Source organism: Genypterus blacodes, unplaced genomic scaffold, assembly GCF_046128005.1.
Source record: "Genypterus blacodes isolate CSIRO-AG114 ecotype Tasmania unplaced genomic scaffold, CSIRO-AGI_Gbla_v1 ptg000022l_1, whole genome shotgun sequence".
NCBI lineage: Eukaryota > Metazoa > Chordata > Actinopteri > Ophidiiformes > Ophidiidae > Genypterus > Genypterus blacodes.
The window spans coordinates 4,763,480-4,776,386 of NW_027466835.1; the positions used below are offsets into that span (position 1 = coordinate 4,763,480).

General features: G+C 47.6%; 1 protein-coding gene across 8 annotated transcripts in view; it reads left to right on the forward strand.

Moving 5' to 3' along the window:
* caskin2 (CASK interacting protein 2) overlaps positions 1–11,626 on the forward strand; it is a 53,152-nt gene extending 41,526 nt beyond the window's left edge. For 2 of the 8 annotated variants that reach the window (XM_076142702.1, XM_076142701.1), the window contains 15 exons: positions 260–368; positions 636–807; positions 1,713–1,807; positions 2,635–2,752; positions 3,188–3,361; positions 4,029–4,103; positions 5,936–6,072; positions 6,271–6,334; positions 6,727–6,821; positions 6,949–7,059; positions 7,165–7,266; positions 7,361–7,499; positions 7,617–9,317; positions 9,434–9,710; positions 9,938–11,626. In XM_076142702.1, the coding sequence (XP_075998817.1) occupies positions 260–368; positions 636–807; positions 1,713–1,807; positions 2,635–2,752; positions 3,188–3,361; positions 4,029–4,103; positions 5,936–6,072; positions 6,271–6,334; positions 6,727–6,821; positions 6,949–7,059; positions 7,165–7,266; positions 7,361–7,499; positions 7,617–9,317; positions 9,434–9,710; positions 9,938–10,037 (3,469 nt within the window). In that variant the 3' untranslated portion in view covers positions 10,038–11,626. The remainder of the gene's footprint in view (positions 1–259; positions 369–635; positions 808–1,712; positions 1,808–2,634; positions 2,753–3,187; positions 3,362–4,028; positions 4,104–5,935; positions 6,073–6,270; positions 6,335–6,726; positions 6,822–6,948; positions 7,060–7,164; positions 7,267–7,360; positions 7,500–7,616; positions 9,318–9,433; positions 9,711–9,937) is intronic. The other 6 variants (XM_076142703.1, XM_076142704.1, XM_076142708.1 and 3 more) reach the window with 6 other exon arrangements.
* Positions 11,627–12,907: the final 1,281 nt, after the last annotated feature.

Here is a 12,907-nt window from a genome sequence, read left to right on the forward strand (position 1 = left end):
TCCTCTGACATTCCTGTGCGCAAATTCTATACTGCTCGTGATCTGTAGACATGTGTGTTTCTCTGTGTGTGTTTGTGTGTGTGTGTGTAAAGCAGAAGCTGATATTCAACATTCAAGAAACCTTTGTGTCGGGTTCCTATATGATATGATTCCCAGATCCTGTCAGAGGCCGAAATCTATGATAAACTGTTTCCTCGCTAAAGGAATTTCCAGCCTGGTCTCTCTTGATTTTAGCACTCACTCTCTTCCTTTGCACCAGGTTGCTGCTAAAGGCGGGTATTGACATCAACAAGACCACCAAGTCTGGCACCGCCCTCCACGAAGCCTCCCTGTACGGAAAAACAGACGTGGTCCGACTCCTGCTCGATGTAAGTTCACCCTAAGGCGAGCGATTTCATCATCACTGTTGTCCAGAAGATTCCAGTAAAGTCCACGAGGTCCCACAGTATCCGAAAGGTCTTGCAGCATATAGCACAGGCCGACTGGAAGGCTTAGAAATAGAATAAATCTGGATAACTCGCTCTAAGTTTATGAGGAAAGGTTTTATTTGCACAAACATCTACAGGGAAGCTCAAAGGTTTTGTGTTAAAAGCTTAAAATATGAACGTTGTTTTCCCTGCGCGTTGTCTGTCCAGGCTGGTGTGGACGTGAACATCCGCAACACCTACAACCAGACGGCCCTCGACATCGTGAACCAGTTCACCACGTCCCACGCCAGCAAGGACATCAAGCAGCTGCTACGAGGTTTGAGTCAAAACAGCCAAACTCTCACCGCACCTCCCTCTCCTTTGGATCCGGAGCCCTCTCGTAAATATCTCACACTGTGTTCGCCGGAGAGTAGAACGGGATAGGGGGGCAGATATATAGACGTTCACCTGAGACTGGGAGCTGTAATTCACACACACAAGGCAGCTGTGTTTAACTTTTACATGATGTCACCGTAAACTCTTATCTGTCAGCTCACGCAACTTCAAAGAGCCTCAAATCTTAGCGCTGTATATACACTGTGTGGAGTTAGATGATAATATATGTGTGTGTGTGTGTGTGAAGGAGCGTGAGTCTGGGCTCGTGTGTTTGGGCGACGTGCTCTGTAATCCAGTAGGCCTCAGGCTTTTGAAGTGCCTCCCTGCATGGGAACTGAGCACATAATTAGCACTGGTGGTGAAGAAGCAAATGCCTGCTTTAAAACACGCAGAGACTTTTGACTTTGTCTTCGTTTACTGAGGCAGCATGGAGAGTTGGAGAAGTTTACAAAACCTTCCTCATCACGCTGCGTGGATTAATTATTGACGTTCCTTGTAGTGGCCTCGTAAAGCTGTTAGCTACTGGGTGACTGGGAGGAATAAATGGAATGAATCAGGCAGTATTGTGACTGTGGTGCTGCATTTCCTCTTTAAATTAGTTTAGGTTTGTGCTTTCCTATGGCCACATTTACTTTTTTGAGCATTTGCAGAGGTTTTAGGAGCAAAGGAGTGAAATTAAATCAACATATTTACTAAGCTGCTGCACTGAGATGTTGAGGTTCATGTGGAAAACGAAAATCCTGCTTCTGCACATATGATTCCCCCAGAAACCCCAAAATGCAGTGGACCCAGTAACAGGTTGTTCTCTGCCTGTTGTCATATTAAACACACGGACCCCCACAGCGTCTTCAGTCTTAGAAGTCATCATGATAGCCTGTGGAAGCTAACTCTGTATTCATTTCTGTACAGATGCTACAGGCGTTTTGCAGGTCAGAGCTCTGAAAGACTACTGGAATCTCCACGACCCCACCGCTCTCAACATTCGAGCCGGTGACGTCATCATGGTGAGTCTCTCAGCGCCGACACCAAAGCACCCGGAGTAAGTCAGGCGACACACCAAACCCAATGTCTCCCAGCTTTCAGAGGCAGGTGGAGACAAGTCTGTTTTATACAAATCCTCCTGACTGACTGACACACACACACACACACACACACTGGCCCAAAGAATTTCCCCTTTGGAGTGTGTGAGTGTGGTCTGTGTTACAGTGAAGCATGAAGCCTGCTTTGGGTTAGAAAATGCTTCCCTCAGGCTCAACACTTCATCTCACACTCTGCACGTCACACTGAATGCATCTTTACAAATGTCTGCAGGAAAACATTGGATTTGACTGTAGTTGGGTCTCATTTTACATTCGCCTCTCTCGTGATTTCTGGAACATCCTGGAAATGCCAGAGGTGAATTCCAAAGTATCGGAATAGGCAGGAATGTGATTTAAAGCGTAAAAAGTGCTCCGTCTTCTTACATCCAGTTAATTTTGATGAGTCGTTTACTACTCGGTTCAATCAGTTTTGCGCGACTCCCCTGAAAGCCAGGATGCGGGAAAAAGAAAATAGGAGCTGCAGGGGCCGGCCGCAGGTCTGTGGGCTTCATGTTAGGACTCGCACGGTGTGTAATATAAACCTCAGAGCCAACACCTCACTGTGCTGCTGCGTTCACAACCTTTATATACGACACAAACTGGGAGATGTGGGTTTGGGAACAGGATATCAGAATATATCGGGGGTTTCACTGGAGAGATTCTTTTATGTCCCAAACAAAGGGGGGATGGATGACAGGAACGGTCCACAAGGGGCCCCCCTGTGACTCACTGCTCCACTTTGACCCCTGCAGGTTTTAGAGCAGCACCTGGACGGGCGATGGAAGGGCCACATCCACGACAGCCAGAGGGGGACGGACAGGGTGGGCTTCTTCCCTCCCTCCATCGTGGAAGTCATCAGCAGGCGAAGTGGTCAGTAACACACACTCACACTCACACTCACTCACACACACACACACACACACACACACACACACACACACACACACACACACGCCGAAGATGTACCATACGGATTCAGACGACCTTAGCTTAGCCTCACCCACCTTCATCCCTTCATGGTGTTGCTCCTGGACACCCTGCAAGTTACAATAACCCCAGTTTCACCGGCAGAAGTCTGTGTCAGGAACTAATCATCAACCAATCCTCCAAACCATCCCATGCTTCCACTCCGTCTGTCTGTTTTTCCCTCTTCTGCACACACCTCCACAACCATCCATTCCATGTAATTATTGACCTCCACCTCTAACCATCAGCTTGATAACCTCCTCTTCCTCCTCTTCCTCCTCCTCCTCCTCCTCCTCCTCCTTCTCCTCCTCCTGTTGTCCTCCCTGTCTTGCCCTCTAGGGGGCACCCTGTCCCGGCACGCCTCTCTGCCCTCCCATCGCCAGCAGCTGCTCTCCAGAGCCCCCCTCTCCTCCAGCCTCAGTTCTGCCCCTCAGACCGACGACTCCTACACTCTGTATGCCCCGCCCACCCACGTGGTGCTGCCGCTGACCAATGGCCTCAGCACCAGCACAGGTATACACACTGTGGACACACACCATTTCCCACGTCAGGAATCACACACACAAACACTAACACACGTGTTCATGTTCACTTGGTACCTGGTTTTGATAACTGAAATATCCTGTTTAATGTTTGATCTTATTATCCTGGGCTTGTTAGAATTAGTGCTTTATACATCAACTTCATGTTACTGATATAAAGATGCTTCAAGCCCAAATCTGAAGCAGATTCACTAAATCTTAGTGTGATCAGAACCTGGATTGTCCTCGAAGAAACCTGTTAAGTGACCAGTCAATATGGCCAAAAAGGCTTCAACTTCATTTTAAATCATTGAAACCTGTATAATCAAGTGACTCTGTGTTCCATGTAAGAATTTTACCTTGAAAATGACAGAACAAGACCAATAACCTGGATGCTAGTTTGCATGTAGATGAGAACAGTTCTTAGGCACTTGCTGAATGAAGAACAAGACGGCGTATTTGCTTGAAGGTTGCCTGGAATCTTTCACCGGTCCTAAATGAAAGTGCATCGTCGACAAATGCAGAACCTGCATCCTCAGACAAACCCAATAGAAACTCTTTCCACCCATCTTCTGTTGTCTTGCCAACACCCTCTCAGTCAGCCCCCTCCCCCCTCCCCAGTGACAGAATGCAGACCCATCAGTGTTTGTGTCTGATAGGTCTGTCTCCAAGCTGCCTCTCTCAGCCTGGATGTCCCTTCGAGGACATTTGGGTGCTCAGGGACTCGTGCAATGGTAAGAGCCTGGAATCGTACCATCGTCTTGCCCCTGTCCCGTATCTGGCTGCCTAGCTGCTCCCCTTTTTTTTACGCTCTGTATCCCTGTAACATCTGCTTCACACTGAACTTTGAGGTCAGGACGCCTCCCTGCCAGTACTTCTTGTTGTTCTCCCTGCTGCCATAGGGGGCGACACCAGTTCATCCCTGTTGGTAGTTAAGACCTCAATCGGATAAATGGCAAAACTTTGTAGAGTAAAAGCTGATTCGGAGCTCCATAAGCCATAATAAACTCCCTCAGGGATCTTCTGATGTATTTGATTGAAGCCCTCAGTAGAGCCTGTCATGTGATTTTGTTCTTTTAGCCTCTGACACTGTGTTCATCTCTAGATGGTTGTTGATTAACAAAGCAAAATCTCCATTACTTAGATTGTTTGACCCCAAAATCAAAACTAATGAATGAAATAGCCTCATGTGGGTGATTTAATGATCTAATGAGATACTTTAATGTTCAAATATAAAGCATGAGCATAACTAGAGAGCGACGGATGAACGCAGGCCAGCAGCATCGTCACTCTGGACGAGAAAACAAAGCTAGCATAACATTCACCTGCACCTCTAATCCAATCAATGTAATGACTCAACCTCATATAAAAGCCATAATCAGAATGAAATGGGCATAAATCCATCTAGATTACGCAATTGCAATCGAAGCGATGCATGTATGAAAGGCCAATGAGAAGTTTGTTGATCATAAAATCACCTCCAGTGTCTTTACCTTCCTTAGCTGTGTGTTAATATGGAGTTGACAGACAGACCGTGTGTGAGTCACCTGATCACTATATAGTAAGTAAGCATGACGTCATCTACAGCACAGAGGTCAAAGAGTTCTCCTCATTCCTCAGGAGCTTCATGAAAACCTTTTGGGAGGAAACTTTCAGCTGTGTCCTTGTAGCACCTTTAGGAGTCTGTGCCACCACAAGCAACCTCCACTTGTATTCCCTCGCTTTCCCTTTTTCCTCTCGTAAGCCGATTAAGTAAAACCGATTCATGTTAACCACTTGAGCCCAGAGGGGAAAACATGACATTTACACTGTCTGAGAGAGGAGGGAACTTTCACAACTTTATCCACAAAGCTATAGACATACAGTATGTAGCCAGCAGAAGTCCATCTTATTTGTATTTTTATCATTTTCCACTTTAGCACAGAGGAGAACTGCAGCTCCCCGTGTGCGAGTTCTCCTCAATCTTCAGGAGCTTTCAGGAAAACATGTTGGGAGGAAACTCTTAGCCGGGACCTTTTAGCGCCTTTAGGAGATTTAGCGCTGTGTGAATTCCGCCCTGGACCTGCATTAGTTGATAACCGTGCTGCAACCCTCCCTTCCCTAAAGCCTGATGCTATTGGCTATATTACTGTCCTTGATCCACCCATGCCTGCAGCTGCGCTCCCTTGCTATGCCACAACCCCAAAGCCGACCTCCTCCACAGCACAGCTTTAAAGCAGAAACCAGCGCCTTGCCCGTCACTCCCGTCGCAGGCTCGTTGCCCCCCCCCCCCCCCGTCCCCTCAGCCTGCCACGACCCAACAAACCCGCAAAGAGACACCTGCCAGCTTCATGCCGTCCCACGTGACTTTGTCTCTTGCTAATGTGCTGTCAAGATGTCAAGGCTCAGATGAGACGAAACTGGATGAAGGACAGAACAAAAGGGAGTGTGAGATCTAATGTTCTCCGCCTCCCTACTCCATATCTATGAATATCTGTTTTGGTCTGACTCTTTGTGTTGCTCCCTCCCTTCCACTCTCCCGCTCTGTTCACCTCTTCCCTCCCGATCCCTCTCCTTCTCCATCCAGCTGGAGACAGGAACAGTGTTGGCAGCACAGGCAGTGTGGGCAGCACCCGTAGCGCAGGGAGTGGACAGAGCACCGAGAGTAACAACGCACCCAATGGCCTCCATCATAACAGCACTCACCATGACAACGCTAACAAGGTACTGGGTTATCACAAAGAAGAAAATGAATAGCAGCTGTTAGCAACTACACTCAACAGGGATGTTTGTCAAAGCAACTATAACTTATTTGATTGAGAGTTTGAACTATAGATGACCGATGATTTATTTAGCAGTTTCTTTCTTGGCAGTTCTCAAGTTGATAAGAGTCTCAAAGAGTTTGTGTTTATCTGTGTGCAGCCAGCGACCTCTGCTGGTGACTCTGGACACCCAGAGCCCAACAAACAGCCTGACCAGAGCACAGGTACGTCTTACTGCTTTATTATCCCTGAACATCACATACTGATGATTACATTAGAATATCATATTAGACTAGAACTAACATGAGCATCAGTTTCTCAAAGACAAAGACAAAACAACATGTTCAGATGAGAACTACACTCTGTGATAAGTGGAAGTCCAGGTGATAAGATGTAAATAAAGAGAATTTACAGATTATGTAGTACTAAAAGATAAATACTTAGTACTTTATTTATGTGTATATATTGTATTTTGTTTGTAAAAAATGATGAGCAGTATAATTGTTTTTCCTTCATGACACTCTATGTTTTCTTTATGTAATGATAAACTGATGTCCCCCGAGTCTAAAACACATCTGGATGCACATTCTGATCGGTTTCCCTGTTATGTTGCTAGGCGGGACCCCTCGGCGGATGTTGACCATCCAAAGGCCCGCAGAGCAAGGCTTCTCCCAGCAGTTTGTCCATCCTCAGCAACTGCTGGAAGGCAAGGTGAGGATAACAGATACCTGATCAAATAAACTGAAAGACAAACCTATGCTTCCTTTGGACAGCATAAAGTGTAATTTGAGCCGCAGAGATGAGTCGATGTTTCACAGATGTTACCGTTTGTTTACAGGATGCAGAAGCCATCTATCAGTGGCTGAGGGAATTCCAGCTGGAGCATTACACAGCAAACTTCATTAACGCCGGCTATGATGTACCGACCATCAGCAGAATGACTCCTGAGGTGCGGCCCACACCAGAATATTCACTCATAAGTTTGTTTAGTAGAACATGAACACAGCTCTGAATGAAATGTGCTGAATAATTCTAACGTCCTGTGTGGCTGCAGGATCTCACTGCCATCGGAGTCACAAAACCAGGCCACCGCAAAAAGATCTCCACAGAGATAAACAACCTGAACATCCCTGAATGGCTGCCAGAATATATTCCTGTAAGCTCTTCAATGTTTATGTGTAGCATGCCAACACATCAGGTTGATGTCCGAGCACTGAGTCACTTAACTGCATTTGTCTCTTCTTCCCCAGTCTGATCTGGGCGAGTGGCTCAGTGCCATCGGCCTCCCACAATACCAAAAGAAGCTGTCAGAAAACGGCTATGATTCCATCACTATTGTCAGAGACCTGACATGGGAGGACCTGCAGGAGATAGGCATCACCATGCTTGGTATGGACATGGATACAACCTGTCACTTTGAACATCCAGCATGTAATGAAAACACTTTTTTTGTGTTGGATTTATGCTGACTAGCTTTACATTTCTATGGTTTTATAAACCCTGCAGGCCACCAGAAGAAGCTGATGTTGGCAGTCAGGAAGTTGTGTGACATCCAGAGGGCGATCCTTCAGGCGGAATCAAGCCACGGGACGCTGCGACGCAAAGCCCCTGGAGCCCTCCACCTTGTTGCCATTGAGCCACCTGATGCTGGGCTTGATTGCTCTTCACCTCATACCCCAAAGATGCTGACCTTCCAGGACAGCGAGCTTAGCACAGAGCTGCAGACAGCCATGTCCAGCCACTATGGAGGCTGCGAGGATGGCTTTGCCTTCAAGCACGCTGTGGGCATGTCCCAGAGCCAGGAGAGTATTGATGCCAGATCCAGAGGCTCGGGTCGCTCCCAGGAGCCCCCAACTGCCTGCATCACTCCCCACAGCCGCTCCCAGGAGAGCCTGGGCTGTGCCAGCCTGGAGGACAGCCCTGCCAAGGAGACCAACATTCCAGAAGGCTGGGACCACAGGCACCAGCAGCAACCACTTCCCAAGCAGGTGCCCCTGGGCACAGCCACTGTGTTTAAGTATCCAGCCATTCCAGCCAAGCCTAAACTCTCTGGATCTCACGGCTCCTCCCCTCACGGCTCCCCGCTGAAAGGTTTCAGCTACCTGCATTCACACTGTGGCTCCACAGAGCTGGAGCGCGGCTCATCTGCCAGACGGAATCACTCCATGACCCTGGCACCACCCAAGAAGCGGACACACAGTTTAACCCGGTATGCTCTCTCAGACGGGGAGCCTGATGAGGATGATGAAGAGCCCTGCATACCTTCTGGAAACCTGCCCTCCTATGCCACCTTGACACGCAGGCCCGGTCGCAGTCAACTGGCACGATTACAGTCCAGCCCAGAGAAGAATGGCAGCGTTGGACGCAGTCAGTCATTTGCTGTTCGCGCCAGAAAAAAGGGCCCCCCTCCCCCCCCTCCAAAGAGGCTGAGCTCAGTTAGCAGCAATGCCAGCGGTGAGCTGAGTGACAGCTGTACCATGCCATCACCCAGCTGCGTGGTGACAGACAGCCCAAGGAGTGTCAGGAGCATTGCAGCGTCTCTAGAGACCAGTACAGAGACGAGGAGCCCCCTGGTCCAAAGATTAGACCTCATCCAGCAGGAGCCTCCTCCCCCTTCCCTCACCTCTGCAGGCCAGGAGCCCAGAGATGCTGCAGGAGTCAGGAGGAGGGTACAGAGTGAGTGTGTTACTGCCCAGAGCAACAGCACAGACCTGCAGCGGGGATTTAGGTCAGACTCAGAGGAAGAAGAAGCCAAATGTCGGGGACTGGAAGGTTCTTCTTCCCCTCAGAACAGTTCCAGTGAGTGCATCCCATTCGCAGAGGAGGGCAACCTGACTATAAAACAGAGGCCTAAGGTTGGTGGACCGCCCAGAGCAGAGGCCGTGCTGGAGCCCCCAGAGAAAAGAGGAGCCAAGAACCAAGAGGTGCCTGAGTTTAACCTGAAAGAGTCGGACACAGTGAAGCGCAGACATAAAAACAAAGAGAAAGAGCAGGCAGGTGGCTCCCCCAGCAGGGAGGGAGCGGAGGAGTCGGGCAGCAGCAGGCCCGCATCAGAGAGCCAGGAGGAGGTCAGCCTCAGGATCATTGAGTCCAGTATGGAAAGACCACAGAGTCCTGCTGCAGCACCGCCCATCAAACCTCCTGTCTCCTCTAAACCCCCCACCATCGCCCCAAAACCAGTCCGCCAAAGTCTGGTGGCAGCACAAGGTAAGAGAAACGCATCTATGAATTCTGTCAGCAATCTGGTTCTGTGTCCAATTTAAACGCCGTCACTGATCAATTCCAGTATTTGAACTCATTTTGCGTCTTGATTCTGTGCTCAGCTGTAGCAGCCTCTGCAGGTGTGACTGTCAGCGTGGTCCAAAGTGTGGCCTTTACCTCTCCATCAGCGCCATCCTACTACCCCCCCGCGCCGACCCCTCAGAGCCCGGCGCTGTCAGCAGCAAGGCCTCAGGTGTGTGTCGTGGGCCCGGGCCCCGTCCCCGAGTCCTCCTCCGGGACCCAGGTGGTGCAGCAAAGGCTGGATCAGACCAGCACGTCACTGGAAGCTGCTCTGAAGGCCGTCGAGAGAAAACTCAAGTTGGAGGACAATTTTGACAGGTAAGAGGCCAAGATTCAGGATAACAGAGTTTCTCTTCTGTTGCTATATTGTATCTCTCCACCGCTGCTCCACATCAGCTACAGGAAGGAATGTAGAATGGACCCAGAACCACACAACACAATGTATGGAAAAATGTGAAAATTCCTCTAAATTAAGTTGGACTTAGATACGGATCATTTCACAGTATTTAAACTTCAGTATCATTATTTATATATTCTTCTCTCAGCAGCGGAGCAAACACAGTGAAGTCTGCCGGGACCATTCTGGATGACATCGGCAACATGTTCGATGACCTCGCAGACCAGCTGGATGCCATGTTGGACTGAATCTTCCCGCCCACATGCCCACCCTCAACCTCAGGACGACAAACACATTAAGAGAAAAAGTGGAAGCGGAGGGACGGTTCTTCCCCCACTGCAGTAAAGACGAGCGTGTTGGTCCATAGATGGAGGAAACAACTGAAACTACAACAAACGCTTCTCATGGTGTTTCCCACCCTGACACACCAGCACTTACTCCATCTCCTCTGTGCTCAGTGAGGCTGATGAACCAGGATTCCTCTCTGCTGGGGATGCAGTTTCTGAAAATATTAATTGATCTCCTCAGATTCAATCCTCATCTTTTGCTCTCTTCCTGGTGACCCAAAAATGTGTGTAGTAGCGTTCCATAACCAGTCCACTGTGAGAAACAAACACTATCATGATTATACACTAATATTCTACTAAAGAGCCGAAGCTCTGTCTGTCATACGACATTAATCACTGTGTCTGACCATTTCAAACTTTACCTTTGTCATTTTTAAAAGCTTATATCCATTTTTATACCAAGTGATTTTAGCCGTGTTTTGTCGATCTTCCTCGTGGCTCAGTGCCTGTGTGTGTGTCTGTGCTGTTAGGACTGACATTTTCTACATAAGTGCGTGTATCACTTCTAGGTTTATGAAGCTACGTATGTAAAAACTGTAAAATGCGCAATGATTTTTATACAAAGGGAAGAAAACAAAGCATGATCAGCAGCTGTCTCGTAAACACTGCCTGTATGGAGTTCATCCTTGTGTGTACAGTGATAAAGTATTCATTTTAATTTAGTCAAATTAGTATTTAAATTAGAGTTATCTAAATATGTATATTGTATACTAGAGGTATATACAGGAGCATATATACAACCAAAGTTCTTTGTACAGTTTTTCTTCAGTTTTTCCACCAACATTTCCTTTAAAAATGCAGGATCCTGATCTCTCAGCTTCTTTGCTTTTTGTAAAATGAATTGAAATGTTGAAAATATTATTTACTGTTCTTTGGAAACGGTTAAAGGTTTCCTCTTCTTGTCCAGGCTGCATTGTATGGATCATCCCTCCATATTAGGCATGCAAATAAGTGTACCTTTCCAACACGTGTCATTTGTATACCTGTGATTGTGGACCCTGGTGTGTGTGTGGTTTGTCCTGTGAATGTGTTACTGGTAGCTCTGTGTGAGTGGGATCCTCTCTTTTTGGATTTCCTTTTACATGTGATGCTCAGGAAAAATCCTCCCCACGTGTTTCAAGGCTTTGGGTGAGATCCGATTGCAGACTGACTGACTGACTGACTGGATCTGTAACAACACCTTGGAGAAGAGCGATGCTGTGTGGATCGCTGCATTTGTGCCGATATTCTGTGTTGACAATTTCCCATGTTGAAATTTAAGAAGCATTCATTTTGTCTTTTCTGGGGGGAAAACCTCTGAAATGATTAGAATGATGATAAAAAAACTTTTGAAAACTGACCGGAATGTTACAGGACAATACTCGTCTACCCCCTGGTGTGTGTGAGGTGTGTGTCTGTGATGCATGTTGTCCCTTGTGACTGGGTTGCAGAGCGCTGTCTGTTATCTCTCTGGATGTTTTCCTGCCCTGTTTACGATTAAATATTTGCCCCCTATTACGCCGCTCACAGTGTCCAATCACAGTTGATCTCAGAGGCCTCGTGGTGACGAAGATCTTATCTTTTCTGAACGATCTCCACATGTTGATCACCAGGTTACACACACGAGTGAAAGAACCTCAGGCAACTACAGACAAATCATGACCTAACTATCATAAGGTTCCGTTTTGTTTGAAAATGACTTCAGCACATAAACTTGTGATGAAAGAAAGCTTCATGTTGGTCTTGTATTTTACAAATATATGGCTTTAATCTTTAAAAAATTCTTAAAAGTTGTAAAAGTTCAGCTAGATGGAGTAGCAAAATTAAGATTAGATAAGATTATATGATCTAATCTGATATTCTGTCTATACTTTTAATACATTCTATAATCTATTAAAAAATGTATTAGTAATGTAATTCCCCAGTTCTTTACTCTTACATATAAAGCCACTTTTGGTTGTATGTTTATGTTGTGCTGTTCCACAGTCAGACACTAGGGGGCGCGCCTCTGTGAATCTATCCAAAGAGCGCTGATTCGTTTACACTCATGTGTGTTGCGGCCCACATGGCCTCCTTCACCATGAGCCGCGGGTTGTAGAAATTGGCGACGCAGCCTCGGATCTCCGAAGGAAAGCTGCTGCTGTAGTGATACTGGAAGTATCCGAATGAGCCGCGGTAGTCCACTTTTCCATACAGCATATCCAGGTGGCAATGTGAGTCTATAAAGCTGGTCTCCTCGTGAAGGGAGGAGGGTCTGGCCCATGCAGGCTTGCACCCTGCAGATAACCTTCTGGAAGGCTTGACGCTCCTTGTATAGGAGGTGGTTGGGAAATGCGCATCTAAGTGCCTGCGTGTGGCTGTGGAGTCCAAGGAAGAACACAGGCTGTAACGGGACGAGTGGCTCCCAAGTGCAGATCTGCTGGAGTGCAGCGGCAGAGCAAAGGAGGCCTCTGAAGGGCCCGTCTTAGGGGAGCGAGGCGAAGGGCTCCAAAGGAGGCGGGGCGAATGTGAGGAAAACCTCTGCGACAGGGAGGAATGCAGCTCAGCGTCTGCAGATGCTTTGTTTTTCCTACGAGAAGGCTGAAGGTCCTTGGGCGTCCACAGAATATCTACTGTGTTTCTGGCTGTCGAGGAACAGAGTGGAGACATATTCCAGCTCAGGGAGGGACGAGTCAGGAGCTTTGACCTCTGGCCCCGGAGAAACTGACCACGCGGACGAGTCCTCTACTTGTAGCACCGCATTCTGAAATAAAACAATAGTAATCTGTAATCTGAATAAACTGAGTGTAATC